Source organism: Canis lupus, chromosome 20 (assembly GCF_003254725.2).
Source record: "Canis lupus dingo isolate Sandy chromosome 20, ASM325472v2, whole genome shotgun sequence".
Lineage (NCBI taxonomy): Eukaryota > Metazoa > Chordata > Mammalia > Carnivora > Canidae > Canis > Canis lupus.
In genome coordinates this window covers 57505023-57522297 of record NC_064262.1, presented here as the reverse complement: position 1 = coordinate 57522297, position 17275 = coordinate 57505023, and the positions used below count along the sequence as shown (strand labels likewise).

The following is a 17275-nucleotide window of genomic DNA, read 5'->3' as shown; positions in this document are numbered from 1 at the left end:
GGCTGCAGGGCCCCTCCCGTCCAGCCCAGCACCGCCTGGGATTTGGGCCATTCCACTCTGGAACCAGAGCAGCGTGAGCCCCCCCAGCACCCCCTCCTGGGCTTCCCCGCTGGGGCCCCCGCACCCCAAGGGCTGGTCTTTGGGGGGTTCTCTCCGGCAGGAGGGAGGGAGCGCCAGGAGCCCATGTGGCCCTGAGTGTTTAATCAACACTGGACACTAGGGCTGCTCCCAGGGGGCACCGGCTGGGTCACCCGAGTCCCCCCCCTGGGCTGGAGGGATCAGAAGCCCTCCCCCTCCCTCCCTCAGGTGACAGGCTGAAAAGTTAAAATCATCGTCATTGTTAACCATTGCTGTGCTGGATTTGTTGTTTTTCTCCAATAAATTATTTTCTACTCACTCCGCTGATTTGCGTGTTGGGGGACGGGGAGTGGTGGGGGGCGCGGGAGCCTGTGTCTCCCCGGGGGTGTCTGCCTCCCGCTTGGGGCCCAACGCGGTTGCTCTGAGGGGGCGCCTTGGGGCAGCCTGGTTGGGGACGACCTAGTCCCAGGAGAGTCTGCAGGGCGGAGCCGCGCTGGTGGGGAAGCTGCTCCCCTCCCCGCTCCCCTCTCCCCTCCCGGCTCCCCTCCCCGCTCCCCTCCCCGCTCCCCTCTCCCTTCCCCGCTCCCCTCCCCTCCCCGCTCCTCTCCCCTCCCCTCCCCGCTCCTCTCCCGGCTCCCCTCCCGGCTCCCCTCTCCGCTCCCCTCCCTTCCGCGCTCCCCTCCCCTCCCCTCCCCGCTCCCCTCCCGCCCTCCTCCGCGGTGCACCCCCAGGCCTCTTCCTGCAAATCGCCCCTCGGGCCAGCAGAGGGCGGTGTTGGGGGCGCCCGCGCGGGACGGAGCGAGCCGGAGGAGCCGGGAAAGGTGCATTATTGGTTTATTAGCAAAGGAAACGCGCGCGGAGCGAGCGCGCCGTCACTGCTCCCCGCGGGCCGGGCGCTCGGGGTCGGGCGGCCCCCGCCGGGCCGGCTGCGGCAGCCTCCGCCAGCTGGAGGGCCAGGTCCCCCGGGGCGGCGGCGGGACCCCCCACCGCGACGCCTTCCCCGGGGCCTCGGGCAGGGGCTGCGGCGAGCTCCCCGCGTCCTGGGCCGCGCCGGGCTGCCGGGCGGGCCGCTGGTCCACGGTGGCGCAGGAGCTCGCCGTGCGCGGCTCGTCCTCCGAGGACACCCTGCCCTGCCGCCGCCTCCCCAGGACCGACAGCGTCCGCGGCAGCCGGGGGGCCTCCGAGACGCCGGGCGGCGGCTCCCGCGGCGGGGGGGCCTCGTGCGCCAGCAGGTCGCTGTCGGGGCCCGGCGCCCTCCGCAGCATCGTGCCCCGCGTGATCAGGTCCGCGTAGCCCTCGCGGTGGGAGAAGGCGTAGCTGGAGCGCCGGCCGCGCGACTCCCGGCGGAGCTGGGGCCCCTCCGCCGCCGCCCCCGCCGCCGCCTCGCTCGCGGCCGCCTCCGCCTCCGCCTCCTGCGCGGCACAGCCCGGTCACCGACCTCCTCCCGGGCCCCGCCCCCGGGCCGCCCCCGCCCTGGGGGACCCGACCCTGGACCGACCCCCGGGTGCCGTGGGTGCCCCCTGGTGGCGATGCCCGGACAGGTGGGCGCGGGAGGCCGAGTGTGCAGCCTGAGGGCAGAAGGGGGCAGGTTCGGGGTCCCCTATTCCGCTCAGCCCTGGGGCCCCTCTAGGCGTCGGTCATGGGAGCCCCTAAGCTCCCACACACACTTCTTTTCTTTTTAGCAGAATACGTGTAACACAGAACCTACCACCGTAACCCCCTGTAGGTGCACAGCTCGGGGCTCGGAGCACGCTCACCCCCCGCACACCCACCCCCACCACCGTCTCCAGAACCTTCCATCTCCCCACACAGAGACCCCGTCCCCAGGAAGCACTGGCCCCGCCCCACCCACCCCTGGCTCCCACCTCCTCCTCTGTCTCTGTGGACCGGCCTCCTCTGGGGACCTCCTGGGAGTGGGGTCCTGCGGGAGGCGTCCTTCTGGGTCTGGGTCCCCTCCCTGAGCCCGGTGTCCTCGGGGTCCCTCCACGTGGGGGCAGGTGTTGGGGTCCCTTCCTTCCCGGGGCCGGGTCGTATCCCAGGTATGGATGGGCCACACAGTGGGTACCCGTTCCCATAGGGTGTCAACAGACCCCAAGTTGCTCTGTCCTGTGGATCCCCAAGCCTGACCATCTGGGGGTGACCCCAGGGCCTGTTACTTGGTGTCCCCCGCTCCAAGGGCACCAGATGTGTGCCCGGCTCTCCACTCCTCCCACCGCCCCCTGTGTCTTGGAGCTTCTGTCTTCCCGCACAGGCTGTGGCTGAGGGGTCCCAAGAGGGTGCAACAGGGACCCCAGGCTCTCACCTTGGGGCAAGGCTTCTTGAGGGCTTGGTAAATGACACGCAGGGCCAATGTGGGCAAGGTGTTTAGTGACACATTCAGCAGGATGACCAGCAGGATGGAGGGGTGGGACAGCACGTTTTGGTCAGCATCTAGTGACAGGGCAGGGTCACAGGGCAACCCCGGCTGGAGCCTCCACAGAGCCTCCTGACACCCCATGCCTTCCCCTCCTCCCATCCCCCTGCATGTATCCCTGGGGCAGCTGAGAAGACAGAGGCTCCGAGAGGGGCAAAGCGGGTCCCCCTCTCCAGGGCCCACCACCCCACCCCCTGCTGGGGGCTCACACAGAAACGGGAAGGTCTTGGGTGAGATTTGGAAGAGCCAGAAACTCTGGGTGACCCAAGTTACAACCACATAGAAGAAGAGGCTGAGGACGATGGCCAGCACGGACAGGACCGTCCAGTACTTGATGATGAGTATGACCTGAGTGGGGAGACAGGACGAAGCCAGGGTGGCACCAAGGGCTCCAGTGGGGGCCAGATCCCCGGGGCCCATGAGTGGCACCTGCTAGGGCCCCTGGCAGGGTCACTGCACCAGGAGACGGCGGTGCCTCATGTCCCAGGGCCCCGGGTGGGACCAGCTGGTGGCCCGCCTACCTCCATGGTGATGGATAGCAGGCCCGACAGGGCCACGACCACCGCGAAAGACTGGTAGTCGCTGAAGCTGATGGGCCCAGCCGAGTCGTGGGTGACCCACAGGGTCATGAAGAAGTTGACCAGGGAGGTGACCATGCCGTGGGCAAGGGCCTGGACAAAGACCCAGTAGTTAAAGAGCTCGTCCTTCTGGCCAGCGACGTACAGCTCGGGCAGCTCCAGGCTCCGCTCGGCACTCACGTCCTGGGGGTGGGGCGGGGGCGAGTGGCAGGCTCTTGGGACCGGTGGGGAGTGGGGTCGGCCCCACGCCCTCGCCCTCGCCAGGGAGGGTGGACACCGGAGCGTCTCCAGGGGAGGGGGAGGCAGCGGCGGGGCCGGGGGCTGCTCACCTGCTCGAACAGGCCGATGTAGAGGATGGGGAGTGTGCTGTAGAGCAGGTTGAAGAGCGCCAGGAACCAGCCTTCATACAGAGGCTGAAAAGTCAAGTTACAGACCTGCTGAGACCAGGGGCGGCCTACAGGAGGCTTGATGAAGGCTGGGAGAGGAAAGGCAGGGAGGAGAGGCGGGCGTCTAATTACTGCCCAACTGCCCCCTTTCTGTCCTGTTTTTTTTTTAAGATTTTATTTATTTATTCATGAGAGACACAGAGAGAGGCAGAGACACAGGCTGAGGGAAAGCAGGCTCCCTGTGGGGAGCCCGATGTGGGACTCGATCCGGGACCTCGGGGTCACACCCTGAGCCGAAGGCAGACGCTCAACCGCGGAGCCCCCCAGGCGTCCCTCCGTCCTTTTAATTTTTAAGGCGGGTGGCTTCAACGCAGAACCACAGGAGAAAAAATGACCTGAGGATATGGGGTATTTTGTCCTTTTAGGTTGCGGGAGATGACCATGCGGAGGAGCCCTTAGGGCGAGTAGCGCTCCTGAGGACGAATGCAACCCCGCTAGCGGAATATGGGCTTCGGCTCTAAAAACCCCGTACGTGGCTCTGGTATCGAGCAAACAAGGGACAATAAAAAATCTTACAAGAATCAGGTTTCTCACTGTTGAGAGAAGAGAATCACAAATGAGAACGTGGCAAAGGCTACGCGGAGCCTCGTCCCGCGGGACTGGAATCACGCGGATCGCTGTGAGCTCATAGTTCTTAATATTCAATAAAGATGGACGGACGGATGGATGGATGGATGGATAGACAGACACCGAGGGGACACAGGTGTAGACGTTCACCTCCACGGGGTTAATAGGACGCGGTTACACGGCAGGGCCGGCGAGCGCACAGCGCTGAGATCCCGGTGTCTCAGCACCGAGGGCCAGGGCTCCCCGTGGGCAGGGCTGACAGCAGCGCTGGGGCAGGAACGTACAAAATGAACACGGGGAGTCCTGCAGCCCCGGGAAGTGGGGAGAACGGCGGGCACGTGTCCGAAGGACAAATCAGGGACAATCTGAGCACAAAATACACAGTGAGTAATACCCCCGAGTGCACCCTGCTAGGAACGCACGCTGAATGGACAAGTAGAGGAGAAGCCGCGGCTCTTGCAGCTGACACGCGCGCACAGGAACCGCCGCTGTCCCGCCCGGGCCCGAGCACGCGCGACGCCTGCCTTCAACGCTGCGCTACGTCGCGCTGCGAGTCCTCGCCTGAGCCATCAGATAAGGAAAGGAAATAAGTGCTATTCAGGTAGAAAAGGAAGAAGCAAAGAGATCCCTGTTTGCAGAGGGCATCATCCTATACGCGGAAACTCCCAAAGGATCCACCAGGAAGCTGCTAGAGCCGATTAACAGACTCAGCAAAGTTGTGGGGCACAGACCAAAACTCAAAAAACCACTCATGCTTCTATACACCGGCAGCGAACAGTCCCAAATCAAAGCAAATCAAGCAAACAATTCCATTTATAGAAACATCTGAAAAACGGGGCAGCTGGGTGGCCCAGCGGTCGAGCATCCGCCTTCGGCCCAGGGTGTGACCTCGGGGTCCCCGGATCGAGTCCCACATCGGGCTCCCTGCAGGGAGCCTGCTGCTCCCTCTGCCGACGTCTCTGCCTCTGTGCGTGTGTGCGCATGTGTGCACGTGTGTGTGGGTGTGTCTCATGAATAAATAAATATTTTTTCAAAAAAGGAACACCTGAGGAATACCTATAAACAAGGAAGGAAAACAAACCCACACCACACGCTCGTGTCAGGGCCCTCTGGGCCACGGTTTCGGTGACGGGAGCTCATTCCCGCTGGCGCGGGCTCGGTGGCTCCGCCGCTGCCACCCCTTCCCAAGCTCGCGAGGGCGCGTGTCCCCTCTGCCGCGCCGCGGCCCAGAGCCCAGCGGTCAGGGACGCAGGCCCCGGCCCCCGGGGCCAGCGCACCTGCGCGGTGAAGCCGCTGTAGAAGGCGAACCAGATCTGCACCATCATGCTGGCCAGCGACTTGTAGACGAAGTAGCGCAGGAACTTGCAGACGCGCATGTAGGACCAGCGCCCGTGCACCAGCAGCAGGCGCCTCAGGAAGCTGAACTGCGCCAGCGCGTAGTCGCTGCTCTGCACCGCCTGCATGCCCTCCTGCCCCGCCAGCCCCACGCCGATGTCCGCAGCTGCGGGGACACGGCCGTCAGCCCCGCCGCGCCCACCGCGCCCGCCGCGCCCGCCGCCCGCTACCCACTCTTGATCATGTTGACGTCGTTGGCGCCGTCCCCGATGGCCAGGGTCACCACGCGCTGGTATTTCTTGACCAGCCCCACGATCAAAGCCTTCTGCTTGGGCGTCACCCGGCAGCAGATGACCGCTTGGCACTGCGAGGCCAGCTCCACGAAGGCGCGCTCCCGCTGCACGCACAGCATGTCGCTGCTGCTGGAGTCCGCGGCCTGCGGCGCCAGGCCGGTGCCCCGCAGGGGGATCCCCAGGGCGCGCCACATCAGGGACATGCGCCGGGCCCGCAGGAAGTCCGTCTTCTGCTCGTCCAGCTCCTGCCAGGGCTCGTCCACCTCCACGTTCCCGCTGTGGACCAGCGCCCGCGGCTCCCTGCGCAGAGACAACAGCACCTGGTCCTGGGGGGGGGCGGGGGGGCGGGGGCGTCACTGGCTGCAGCCTCGGCTCCGGGGCGCCCCCACCGGCCCCTCCTCCCGGGCCAGGCGATTAGAGGCCGCGCCCCGGTACCCGGGCCCTGCCGCGGCCCTGAGGGGACACTGACCAGGAACTCCCCGGTAATGACCATGGCCACCTTGACGTGTGGCAGGAACTGGTTCTTCCAATGGCCCTTGCCCTTGCCGTGCGGCTCGTTGTTGTTGCTCTCCCAGTAGGCCTCCAGGATCTGCCTGCGGACGGACGGACGGACGGACGGGGGGTCACCAGGCTCGCCGGGGCCCAGGCCCCCCCGCCGCCCCCCCACCTCTTACAGTATCTCCCTCTCCTCCAGGATGAGCATGCTCTCCGACAGCAGCTGGCAGGCAAAGCCGATGTTCACCGCCGTCTCTGCAAAGGAGCCGGCTCAGCGCCTGCAGCCCCTGGCTTGGGGCCACGCCCACCCCGGCCCCCCTCCCCGCCAATGACGGGCGGCCCTGAGAGGTCGGCGCGGGTCCCCACCGCGGTCCGCTGGCCCAGGCTAGGCCCCCGAGGAGGGGGGTCTGGGGGCCGTGGCCAAGGAAGGGCTCATTAGACGTAGCACGGCCACCCATGGGCGCTTCTTGGCACCCACGAAAATGACTTAATTTCTTTTAAAATCAGAAGAAAAAAAAGAACATAACCCACTTGGGTATCTGTGTTTATACTATCGCAGCCGCAGGACGTCAGTGCAGGTACCTTGCGGGTCGGCGCCCGCGGCCTAGGTCCTGATGCGGCCCTGCTGGCCCCCGAAGAGCCCGCGGCGGGGAGAGTCGGGGCGCCCGGGGCCTGAGGCTCCTTGCTGCTGTGGCCCCGAGTCCCTGGGCTGGCCCGCGTCACACAGGGGTGACGGGCCCACACTCTGTGCCAGCCCACCCGAAGGAGATGCCCCCCTGCGCTGGGCGTCGCCGCCCTGGGACCCACCTTGCTTATCACCTGTGAGGACCCACACCTTAATGTTCCCCTGCTTGAGACACTTGATGGTGTCGCACACGCCGTCCTGCAGTCTGTCCTCAATGGCTGTGGCTCCCAGCAGCTGGGGGCGGGGGGCGGGGACTCAGCTCCGGGGCAGGCGTGGGGGCTGCGGGCACCCCCTGCACACGCGGCCCACCTGCAGGTTCTGCTCCATCTCCTCATACACCTGGTGGAGGGCCTGCGCCCGGTTCTGCAGCAGGATGCTGGCCTCCTGGTGCCGCTGGCGCCAGCCCTCGAACACGGCCTCGTCCACCTCCTTGTAGGCCAGGCACAGGGTCCGCAGGGTCTGCTCTGCGAAGGACTGCGGGCCGGGCCGGTGGGCCTGGCACCACCCTCTCGCTGCCCCCCGGCCCCCTGCCCCGTGGACCCCCGCTCCCCGGCCCCCCAGACCCCTGCCTCCCCAGCCAGGAATGAGGCCATTCGTAACAGACCCTAAGACCCTCCCTCCTGCCGGGGCTGTGGGGTTAGGGATGTCTCTGCCCCACTCAGCCTCCCTCTTCAAGGGCCCTCTCGGGGTGGGGGGGCAGGAGAGAGGGATCCTGCCTCGGGGACATCCTTGCACATCAGAAGAAACAGATAGGCCTTTGCTGCTCTCGTGCCTCAGTTTACCTCTTTGTTCCCCAAGGCAGTTGAGCCGAGCCATGTTGCCGAGCTCCTGGGCTCTGTGTCATTACTCTGTGTGCGTGTCCCCAGCTCAGAGTCGGAGACCAGAGGCCGCCCCCAACCCCCCACAGAGCAGGGCACGGGGGGACCCCCGGGGGACGGACACAGGACAAGCTCTCCCCAAACACGCCCACGGCCCCTGCGCTAAGTGATGCTGGACACCCAGCAAAGCCCTGGGGGCCTCACAAGGTCCGGGCTGGGCCAGGGAGGACACCCGGCAGGACCCGACAGCCTGTGTCAGAGCTGAGGCAGGAAAACCTCCCTGGAGGTGGGGGCCTCGCATCTGAGGCTTGAGGACCAGGAGATCCTGAGTGACAGACAGGAAGGGGCACGCCAAGCGGAGGGACCAGTGTGTGCGAAGGCCCTGAGGCACCACCTGAGGTGGAGGCAAACTGCCACCTGGAAACTGGGGTCCCAGGAAACCCTCTGGGGACAAGAAGCCACAAAGCTAGAGAGGCCAGCAGGAGACAGGCAGACGGAGTCTCAACAGCCGGGCAGAGGACTTCGGGCGTCACCCACGGACCAGAAGACTGGAGGCCAGGAGGCCGAGCCTGTGTTCCAGGCTGGGAAGAGGCGGACGGTGTCCAGGGCCAACGTCCAACCACAGGGTGTCCTTGTGAGACTTAGAAGAGGTGCCCTCTGGACACACACAGCTTAGAGTTCAGCTCCTTCCCAGCCTGGGGCGGGGCTTGTGCAGTGCACAACCTGGACACCTGGACATGGCCAGCCGGGTGCCTGCCATTCCTTGGCACACTCTCCTCCTCGGCCTCCTCTCCCGGTCCCTGTGCCCTCACCCCCTGCCCCCTGCCCCCCACAGCCTCTCCTCCCACAAGGACTCACAGCCAAGGCCTCCTCGGTAGTCCACTCTTGCGTGCCTTTGTTGCGCAAGCGCTGAAAGATGACCGTGTCAGCGCCTTTGGTGTAGAGGTAGATGGAGCCCTCGGGGTTGCGGACTGCAGAGCGGAGGAGGCCTGGCTGCCCACACTGTCCCCTGCCCCCGCCTCCCCCCTCCGGGGCCCGGGCGCTCACCCAGCACCGACATGCGCTTGCGTATGCTGTTGAAGTCCATCATGGCCAGCACCTGGTACACCCGTTCCTCCCCCAGCTCCATCACCGTGATGCTGTCCTGCGTGCGGGCCACGAACACGTAGCCAAAATTCCGGGCCGCGGTGACCAGCGCCTCCTCGTCGGGGGACGCTGCCTGGTACACCAGCCGGTCTGGGGGAGGGAGGCACAGGGTGGGGCGGGCGCCCTCCCAATCCCTAGCGGTCCCGTCACAGCTGGGGGGCGGGCAGACCCGGGGGGGACATGGGGTGCCGGTGTCGGGCTGCTGGGGCCTCCGAGCCCAGCGGAGGGGGCGGGCGCTGGGCCTCCGGCCTGGTCGCCCCCAGGGCCAGGGAACGTCTGAGGGCCCGCGCCCCCGGGCGGGGAGGGGTCGGCGCACGCACTGTCCCTCTCCTGCGCCATCACGGTGTGGCAGATGGCCAGCAGGCGCCAGAACTCCCGCACCAGCCTGTCCTCTCCCGCCCGGACGGTGCGCAGCAGCCTCGAGTTCCGGTAGAGCAACTTCCCGTCGGCAAACTCGTTCCAGAGGTAGGGGTCCTCCTGCGGGCGCGGTGAGGCAGGCGGGGGCTCGGGCCTCTGCCGCCCGGGCCCCCAGCACCCCGGGGCAGGGCGGCCGGGGCTCACCTTAGCTGGGGTGTCCTCGTCCTCATCCGGGCCTGGGGAAAGACCCCGCGTCAGGCCTCGGCAACCCGGGACCCCCGTCGGGTGCGGCCGACCAGCTGGGCCCGGGGCTCTGCGCTGAGGAGGGCCAGGTGCAGCCACAGCTCCCGGGGTCCCCACCGCCTGTGGGGCCCTCCTGGGATCGGCTCACAACTGGACTTGGCTGCCTACTTTGAGAAACTGGGCGACTCCGCATAAAAACCTGGGTCCCCAGCCCTTCTAGACACATCCGAAGACCTGGCCTGGGGTCCACGCCGCTCGCCACAGGCCCCGCCGCCCCGTATCGCCCCCCGACCCTGGCTGAGGGTGGGTGGAGTTCACAGGAGGGCACGAGCCACCGGGTCCCACCCAGCGGGCCCTCTCTCGACCCGCGCCAGTCTACAAGGCCCGGGGCCCGCCCACCACAGCCCTGCGCCGAGAGCCAAGGAGGCCAACCAGGGGGAAAGCCGAAAGGAGAACGCGGTCTCGTGACACAGGGAAAGGTTTCCGTGTAAAAACTCAGAACCCCCCCCACGTGTGGGCAGATGCCTTCACGGTGGACACCCAGTGGCCCGGGGAGGCCGACACCCAGCACCCCGGAGGCCGACACCTAGAGCCCCGGAGGCCGACACCCGGCGCCCCAGAGGTGCACAGCCCGGCTCCGCGGCCCTCGACGGGACCCGAGACCACGCCGGCAGCTCGGGCAGGTCAGGCTGAGGGAGGCTGTGGGGGGGCTGCCGGGGGTCCCCACCATAGATGACGCCCCCGATGCAGCACTTCTTGAAGGTCATGATGTTCTGGGTGAGCGTGCCCGTCTTGTCGGAGAACACGTACTCCACCTGGCCCAGCTGGTCGTTGAGGCTGGTGCTGCGGGCCTTGGCGGGCTTGTCCTGCGGCTCGTAGTACATCTGCACGTCCCAGTTGATGAAGATGCTGTTCCCCAGGTAGATGAATTCCACCCTGAAAGGCAGCCACGGGGTCAGGCCCGGGCCCAGGAGTGGGGGAGGGCGGGGGGCGGGGACTCACATGATGAACATGGCCATGGGCACCATGACGCTGAGCAGGATGAGGAAGCCCCAGAAGATGACGAAAGTCTCGGAGGCCACACTGTGCATGTAACTGGACGACACGTAGTGGTGCTTGGCCTTGAACTCGCTCACCTTGAACCAGAAGCCGAAGCTCAGCCCCATGGAGATTAGCACCAGCGACAGGAAGATCTGCAGGGACAGAGGGGCCGCTGGAGCGTGGGGAGTCCTGGAGTGAGGACACCCGGGGATGCACCCGCGGCGGCGGGGGGGTGGGGGGGAGCACGGGGGGGGGGCTGTGGGGGGAGGGGGCTGCACGGGGGGCTGCGGGGGCTCCTGGGGCCAGGCAGGGGGGCTTCAGGGAGAGGGGCCCTGCAGTGGGGACCTGGGGGGGGCTGTGGGGGTGCCGCAGGGGGGCGGGCAGGGGCCAGGCAGTGGGGCAGGCAAGGGGCAGGCAAGGGAGCAGGCAGGGGCCAGGCAGTGGGGCAGGCAGGGGACAGGCAGGGAGACAGGTAGGGGGGCAGGCAGGGGGCAGGCAGTGGGGCAGGTAGGGGGGCAGGCAGGGGGGCAGGCATGGGGACACTCCTTCAGCAACAAGATTTCAAAAGAGATAAAACTAACGGGGCAAAAAATTAACTGCCAGTCAGGGGAGGCCGGCGGCTCACACCCTGCCGCTGCCCCTGCCCCTGCCCCTGCCCCCTGCCCCCTGCCCCTGCCCCCTCTGGGGCCTGGGAACCAGCAGCGTCAGAGTTCACCGTGGAAGGAGGAGACGTGACTGCCAGACGGCTGTCCTCCGGGATCCGTCCCAGGAGGCGGCCGCGCCATCCGCACGCAGGGACACTGAGGCCTGGAGGCGGCCGCGGGGACCTGGGGGACCCCTCCCGCCGCGGGCGCCAGGCCAGGCCCTCACCAGCACCACCAGCCGGTTCATCAGACGATCTATCTTGGTTCTCTTCAGGTGGACCTTGCCGCAGTTCTTCATGATCTTGGTGTCGAAACCTGAGGGGTTTGCACCTGCTCAGGCCCCCGCCCGCCGCGGGACAGGCACCGGCTCCCCGCAGACCCCCGCCCTGGGCACCGGGCGGCCCTACCCGCGTAGATGACCATCCCGTAGCACGTGTCCGTGTTGCGGACCTTGCAGCCGCGCAGCAGCAGGTTGCCGCTGTCCAGGGGGTGCTTCCTGCCCTTCCACTCCAAGCACCCCACGAAGTGGTGCAGCCGGCTGTTGGGCTCTTCACACACCACCTTGCCTGGGGGCAAGTGAGGTCGGGGCGCTGAGGGCCGGCCGCCTCCCCCGGGCACGCCCAGGCCGGCCCCTCCGCGCAGAAGCCCTCCCCCAGCCCCCTTGCTCGTGGATTCGGCCCTGGGGTGTCCCTAGGCATTGTTCGGGTGCTGGCGTCCCTGACGTCCGCCTTGGCCTCGCCAGCACCTGGCATCCAGCAGGTGCTCAACAAATGTTTGAGGAGGAGAGGAAGGGAAGCACACCGGCATCGGGCACCCTGAGACCACGGGGACAAATGCGGGGGGCACTGCGGGCTGTTCCAGCAGGTGGCGGGAGAGGCCCTTCCCCCACCGCGTGGCAGGCATGTCCAGCCCGCCTCTGTCTGAGAAAATCGGGGGTCACGGGCTGGCCCGGGGCAGGGTGAGGATGACGACGAGGTGGGGGCTGGGGCCCGGGGGGACCGAGAGCCAGCGTTCCTCCTGGAAGTGGACACGGGGGCTGCCCACGGCTGGACCGGCCGGAGAGCCAGGGGCCGGCCTGCGTCTCCTGTCGCCTCTGTGACCCGCTCCCCCCTCTGGAACCCGGGGCCTTGCCCTGTGGGACCTGGGGCGGCCGGGGCAGGTCGGGCCCAGAGGGAGGCGGCCGCCCCCCACACCAGGGAGGCTTTCCCCCGGGGTAGCGTGACAGACGGGCACCCGTCCGTGGGTGTCGGGAGGGGGGCTGTGGCTCAGGGCAAACTGCTCTGGAACCCTCTAGACTGACTGCCCCTCGCAGTGGGCCAGGAGAACGTCGGGCCTCCCCCTGCGGACAGAGGGACACTAGGGCGCCCACGGGTGCCCCACACGGCTCTCCCGCCCGCGGCGCAGGCGCCTTTTCAATCAAACTTCCAGCATCTTATACGTGGAACGTGTGCCTGATAATACGCAGCCCTGGGAGGGTGACCGCGGGCGACGGAGGGCCGTGGAACAGGCCGGGGCCAGCCGCCTCCCCCAGCAGGTGGGAGCTGGCACCTTGGAACGATGCCATCTTCCGGGGGCTGGTCAGCTCGTGGTGCGTGATGGGTGGCGCCTGCCTGAACTTCAGGTTGGTCTCCCTGGTGGCGGAGGGGGAGCGCGGGAGCCTGTGAGCGGCCGGGGGTGGGGGGTGGGGGGGCCTCCGGGCTCTGGCCCAACCTCCCGCCCGCCCGCTGGCAGGGGCAGGGGGACGCTCCAGGACGCGCTCACCCGTCGATGTCCGCGGTCTCCACGTAGCACAGGCTGCTGGGCTCGGTGCTGGCGAGCAGGAGCAGGTCGGCCTGGGGGGGGAAACGGCGTTGGGGGCGGGGAGCGGGGGGCCGCCCCCCAGCCAGCCGCCAGCTCACCGGGACCACGCTGTCTCTGTGCAGGCACACCAGGTCTCCCGCGCGCAGGTTCGCCCATTTCTTCCACAGGAAGCTGGGGGGGACGGGCCGAGAGGGTCCTTTGTGCAGGGGGCCGGCCCTCGCTGACCCCCCCCTCCAGCCCCCGCCCCTCGCCGAGCCCCTGCGCCCCCGCCCCGCCGGCGCCTCACCTCTTCCCCACCAGGATCTGGCAGGGCCTGTTGTTGACGATCCTGTCGCTCCTGTGTCGCCCCTGGGCCGACAGGGGGCGGGTCAGAGGGACGGCCCCGCCCCGCCCTGCCCGGGCCCCCAGGTAAGGGCCAGGCCCCGTCCGCGCCCGCCCCCCACTTACGATGTCATCCACCAGGTCCCGGGCCGCCCGGATGATGAGGAGGCACAGCAGCGGCGCAAACAGAGTGAACCAGGGCAGCGTGGAGATCTCGGGGAAGCCCTGGGGGGCCGCGGGGCTCAGGGGCCGCCGGACGGCCCCGCCCCCGCCCTCACCTGGCCCCGCCCCTCGCCCCGCCCCTGACCTCGCCCCGCCCCGGCCCCGGCCCCGCGCCCAGGCTGAAAGGTCCACGTGCTGCCCACCTCGACGCGGGCCCAGCCCCCTCTCCGCCAGACCTGGGGACAACCACCCCTGTCCCTCTGGTCCCTCTGGTCCCCTCTATCCCTGTCCCCTCTAGTCCCTTTGTCCCTCTATCCCTCTGGTCCCTCTGTCCTTCTGTCCCTCTGGTTCCCCTCACTGCCCAAAACTTCTCCCCAGCACACTCTTCCCTTCCCCGCCCAGCTCCATGTCACCTCCTCCAGGAAGCCCTCCCAGCCCAAGTCCATTCCCTCCTCGGGCTGTCCCTTGTCCCTCTCACAGAGCACCCCCCCCAGCCCCACTCCTTCCAGTCATCCCTCAGGTCTGAGCACCACCACCTAGCACGGGACCTGCACACAGTAGGTGCTCAGTAAGCATTCAGTGGATCTTTACTCAGAACAGAGGGCGACGCTGGGTGAGGGTCGGGGTGCTCTGGAAACCGCCCAGGGCTGGACCTCGGCACCGCTGCCCCGCCCACCCCACCCAGGCCACCCAGGCAGTTCGGAGACCACCCTTGACCCCCGCTCCCTCCTCGCCCTGGGGTCAGCACCGCGAGGGCTGGGGCCACGGGTCCTGTGTCCCAAACTGTCTCCCCCGGGGGTGGGGGGACCGTGCCCTGCTGGCGCATAACGGAGCCACCCTTGCACCTTCGTCATTCAACAAACACTGAGCCCCTCCTGTGTGCCAGGCCCTGGGCCGAGCCGTCGGGCCCCAGCCACGGACCCACTGACCGTGCGCACCGCAGCCCAGGGAAACTGCCCTGGGTCTACACGGCGCTGGGGCAGGGATGGTCAGGGCGGGCTCCCTGGAGGAGGCGCTGCCCCCAGCCCGCCACACCTGGAGAACGATGATGAAGAGGAAGTAGAGATTGGACGTGCGGTGGAACTGCTCGTACAGGTTCAAGGGCAGGAAGGAAAAGACGTTGTACTTGGCCGTGCAGATGACGTTGCTCTGGAACGGAAGCCAGCACGAGATCGCCCGCGGGCCCGGGCCCACCGCCACCCGGCCCCGCCCTCCGGCTGCCACCTGCACTGACTGAGCGCCCACTGAGTGCAAGGTCTGGAGCCAGAGTCCACCGAGTGCCCGCTGAAGGCCGAGCCGTAGCCATCATTTCTGAGCCCCCTCGGGGTGTGAAGACTCAGGGGGCGGAGCCGTGACTCGGACCCCCCAGGATGACACACGCAAGGGGTTGGAGGTAGAGCCCCGAGGCCGCCCCGCGCTCTCCAGGGCCGGTACTAACTCATCCTAACGGAAACGGGTGCGGGGTGGGGTGGGGGGAGCTGAGCCCGAGGCCGCGGTCCTGGGGTGAAGGCGGGGAGCACGGCCGCGGGCCCGGGGCGCCCACCTGATGCTTCTTCTTCTGCCAGCACAGGAAGCTCTTCTTCTTGAACTGGCTGTTGTAGGACCTGCTGTTGGCCTGCACCTCCCAGGTGAACGCTGCGGCGGACACAGCGGGCATCGCGCACGGCCGCGGGCACACTCGGGCTAACGACGCCCCAGAGGACGGCAGGCGGCCCAGGGGACCCAGCGCTGGAGACGCTCGGCTCGCGGCCAGGCAGCCGGTAAACAAGAGGCACGGCCCCCCCCCCGGCCTCCCCGCAGGGAGCCCGCCGGAATCTGTGGGGTGGCCCCTCGCCCGCCACCCCGGGCCCATCCCTGGGCTAAGAGAACAGGCTCTAGGAGATCCACTCTCACCTGTGCCCTCCACAGAGGCATAAACTGAGGCCCAGCGATGGGCTCCAAGGGGATGGGCTCCAGGCCCCGAATCCTGACCTAGCGTCCAGCCATCAGCTCCGGGGACACGTGTAACCCGACAGGAGCCCACACTGGGCCCGTTGCATGGGGTCCCCTTCGCCCCCCTGCCCGGACCCAGGACACACACCTGAGTTCTTCTCCTCCTCGAAGTCCTCTTGGTAGCGGAGACTGCCCATGCTGGTGGGGCTGGGGTGGGGGGGCAAGGTCACATGGGGGCCCAGCCCTTGCTGGTCCCCATCGTCCAATTCTCTGCCCTCCGGGAACTCACACCTGAGAGTAGACCCTCTAAAATGTCACCTCCCGTGTCTGTCAGCGGCCCCATCCCAGGGCTCAAGTTCCCACCACTGGCTGGGTCCTCTGGGTGTCCTCAGGCCCAGGGGGGCCCAGGCTGACCCCCGAGCCCACAAGGGGCTCACATCAGCAGCCCCGGAGGTAGCAACTGAAGGTTGCCTTGTCTTCCCCATTAAAGCCCAACCCCTGGATGAAGGCTCTTCTCAGGCCACTACTCCCACCCCGCCCCCTCCCCTGGGATGCCCACACCCACCTCCTCCGGGTGGTCCTCCGGGGTGGTCCTGCCACCATCTCCCGCCCCAATCCCCAATGCCAGACCCACTTAGGGGCTTGATGCGTGTTTGCTGACTAAGGGGGGCCCCCAGGTTCTATGTGGGATCTGGAGGGTGTGTGGGAGGGCTGAGCATGGTCTTGGGGCAGCCAACCACAGCTGGGGGGCCAGGGGGCAGACACCACACCTTCTCTGGAGCCTGGAACCTCCCACCATCCAGCTCAGGCCGGACTCTGGCGGTGGGCGCAGGAACCTGAGCCTCCCGCAGCAGCTCCCCCGGGGCCGCGGCCCCCACCCCGAGCCCCTGACCCGCGGTGCCCTCCACCCGGAGCAGCCTCGCCGCAGCGGGTGGGCGCCTCCTCACCCTTCTGCTCTCAGCTCATACTTCTCAGACCGGGCACGCGGGTCCCCGTGCCTCCTCCGGGCTCCCCCTCCCCCTGCGGCGTCCCCCATCCCAGCTCGGATCCCCCCTCTCCGCTCTGCTTCTCTCCCTGTCTGAGCTGCGAGCTGGAGTCCGGAGCGCGCGGCGCGGAGATGGCAGGCGTCTCAGGGCACCGAGTCCCCAGGCCCCGAGGGGGCGGGCCTGGCTCAGCGCCCATTCGCCAGACGAGGACAGGCGAGGCTCGGGTGAGCCCCGCGGGGCAGATGGTCGGGGAACGCCCAGTGGCCAGGGTCCACCGCAAGTTCAGGTGGGGCAGGAGGACGTCCCCTTCCTCCCGCTCTCGGCTCACCACAAGTCTCGAGCATCCCGCGGCGGCGGCGGCCCAGACGGTTCCCCCGGGACCCCGGGACCCCGGGGCGGCGGCGCTCCGCGGACTGCGCCCCGCGCAAACCTCCGGCGACGCCCCACCGAGGCCGCCGCGACCTCACGCCCTCAGGCTGGGCGGAGTCCAGAGAGGGTGCGCGGGCGCCGGGGGACGCACAGCAGCGGGAGCGCCGCCGCTCACCTGCGCGGGCCGGGGCGGGGGTCCGCGGGCGGCGGGGCTGTGCGCGAGGCGCAGCTGTTGGCCCCGAGCCAACCGGCCTGAAACGGGCGGCGCGGGGCGGGGCCGGGGGCGGGGCCAGGAGGGTGGGGGCGGGGCCTCTTCGAGACGGGCGGGGCCTGCGTGGGGCGGGGCTGCCTGTGGGCGGGGCCTGTGCCGTGACGCGCCCGAGGGGCGGGGCCGGGGCCAGAAGGCGGGATGTGGGTGGGGCCAGGGCAGCTCCGGGGGTGGGGTCTTGTGAATTGAAACAGGCGGGTCCGGAGTGGTCGGGGGGGCGGGACCCCCAGGGTGGGCAGGCCGGGGCTGCGCTAGGGGCAGGTTCTGTAAATAGTACCCAAGGGGCGGGGCCTTCCGG

The 17275-nt window shown here is 68.3% G+C and overlaps 1 protein-coding gene across 3 annotated transcripts; it reads right to left on the bottom strand.

The window, feature by feature from the left end:
- Nucleotides 1-935: 935 nt before the first annotated feature.
- On the bottom strand, nt 936-16957 carry ATP8B3 (ATPase phospholipid transporting 8B3). 3 transcript variants are annotated; one of them, XM_049097549.1, is made up of 28 exons: nt 16885-16957; nt 15503-15561; nt 14966-15057; nt 14458-14571; nt 13387-13485; nt 13226-13287; nt 13038-13110; nt 12901-12971; nt 12688-12770; nt 11547-11705; nt 11366-11454; nt 10457-10647; nt 10182-10390; nt 9416-9447; nt 9175-9331; nt 8756-8944; nt 8567-8679; nt 7200-7364; nt 7013-7124; nt 6385-6460; nt 6180-6303; nt 5652-6036; nt 5360-5583; nt 3399-3482; nt 3013-3252; nt 2701-2839; nt 2381-2508; nt 936-1490 (listed from the first exon to the last, which is right to left on the bottom strand). In XM_049097549.1, the coding sequence occupies exons 2-28, from the start codon at nt 15549-15551 to the stop codon at nt 951-953; spliced, it is 3999 nt and encodes a 1332-aa protein (XP_048953506.1). In that variant the 5' UTR covers nt 15552-15561; nt 16885-16957; the 3' UTR covers nt 936-950. The 3 variants fall into 3 exon arrangements, with proteins under 3 accessions (XP_048953506.1, XP_048953505.1, XP_048953507.1); XM_049097548.1 differs by lacking the exon at nt 16885-16957 and adding an exon at nt 16669-16820; XM_049097550.1 differs by lacking the exon at nt 16885-16957 and adding an exon at nt 16302-16367.
- Between the last annotated feature and the right edge of the window lie 318 nt (nt 16958-17275).

Excerpts from the sequence above, each read along its gene's own strand:
- ATP8B3 (XM_049097549.1), bottom strand. The coding sequence starts at position 15,551 with ATGGGCAGTCTCCGCTACCAAGAGGACTTCGAGGAGGAGAAGAACTCA. Across the intron at positions 10,648-11,365 it reads TGAACCGGCTGGTGGTGCTG|ATCTTCCTGTCGCTGGTGCT; the intron begins GTGAGGGCCTGG and ends CTGTCCCTGCAG. Across the intron at positions 5,584-5,651 it reads CGACGTCAACATGATCAAGA|CTGCGGACATCGGCGTGGGG; the intron begins GTGGGTAGCGGG and ends GTGTCCCCGCAG.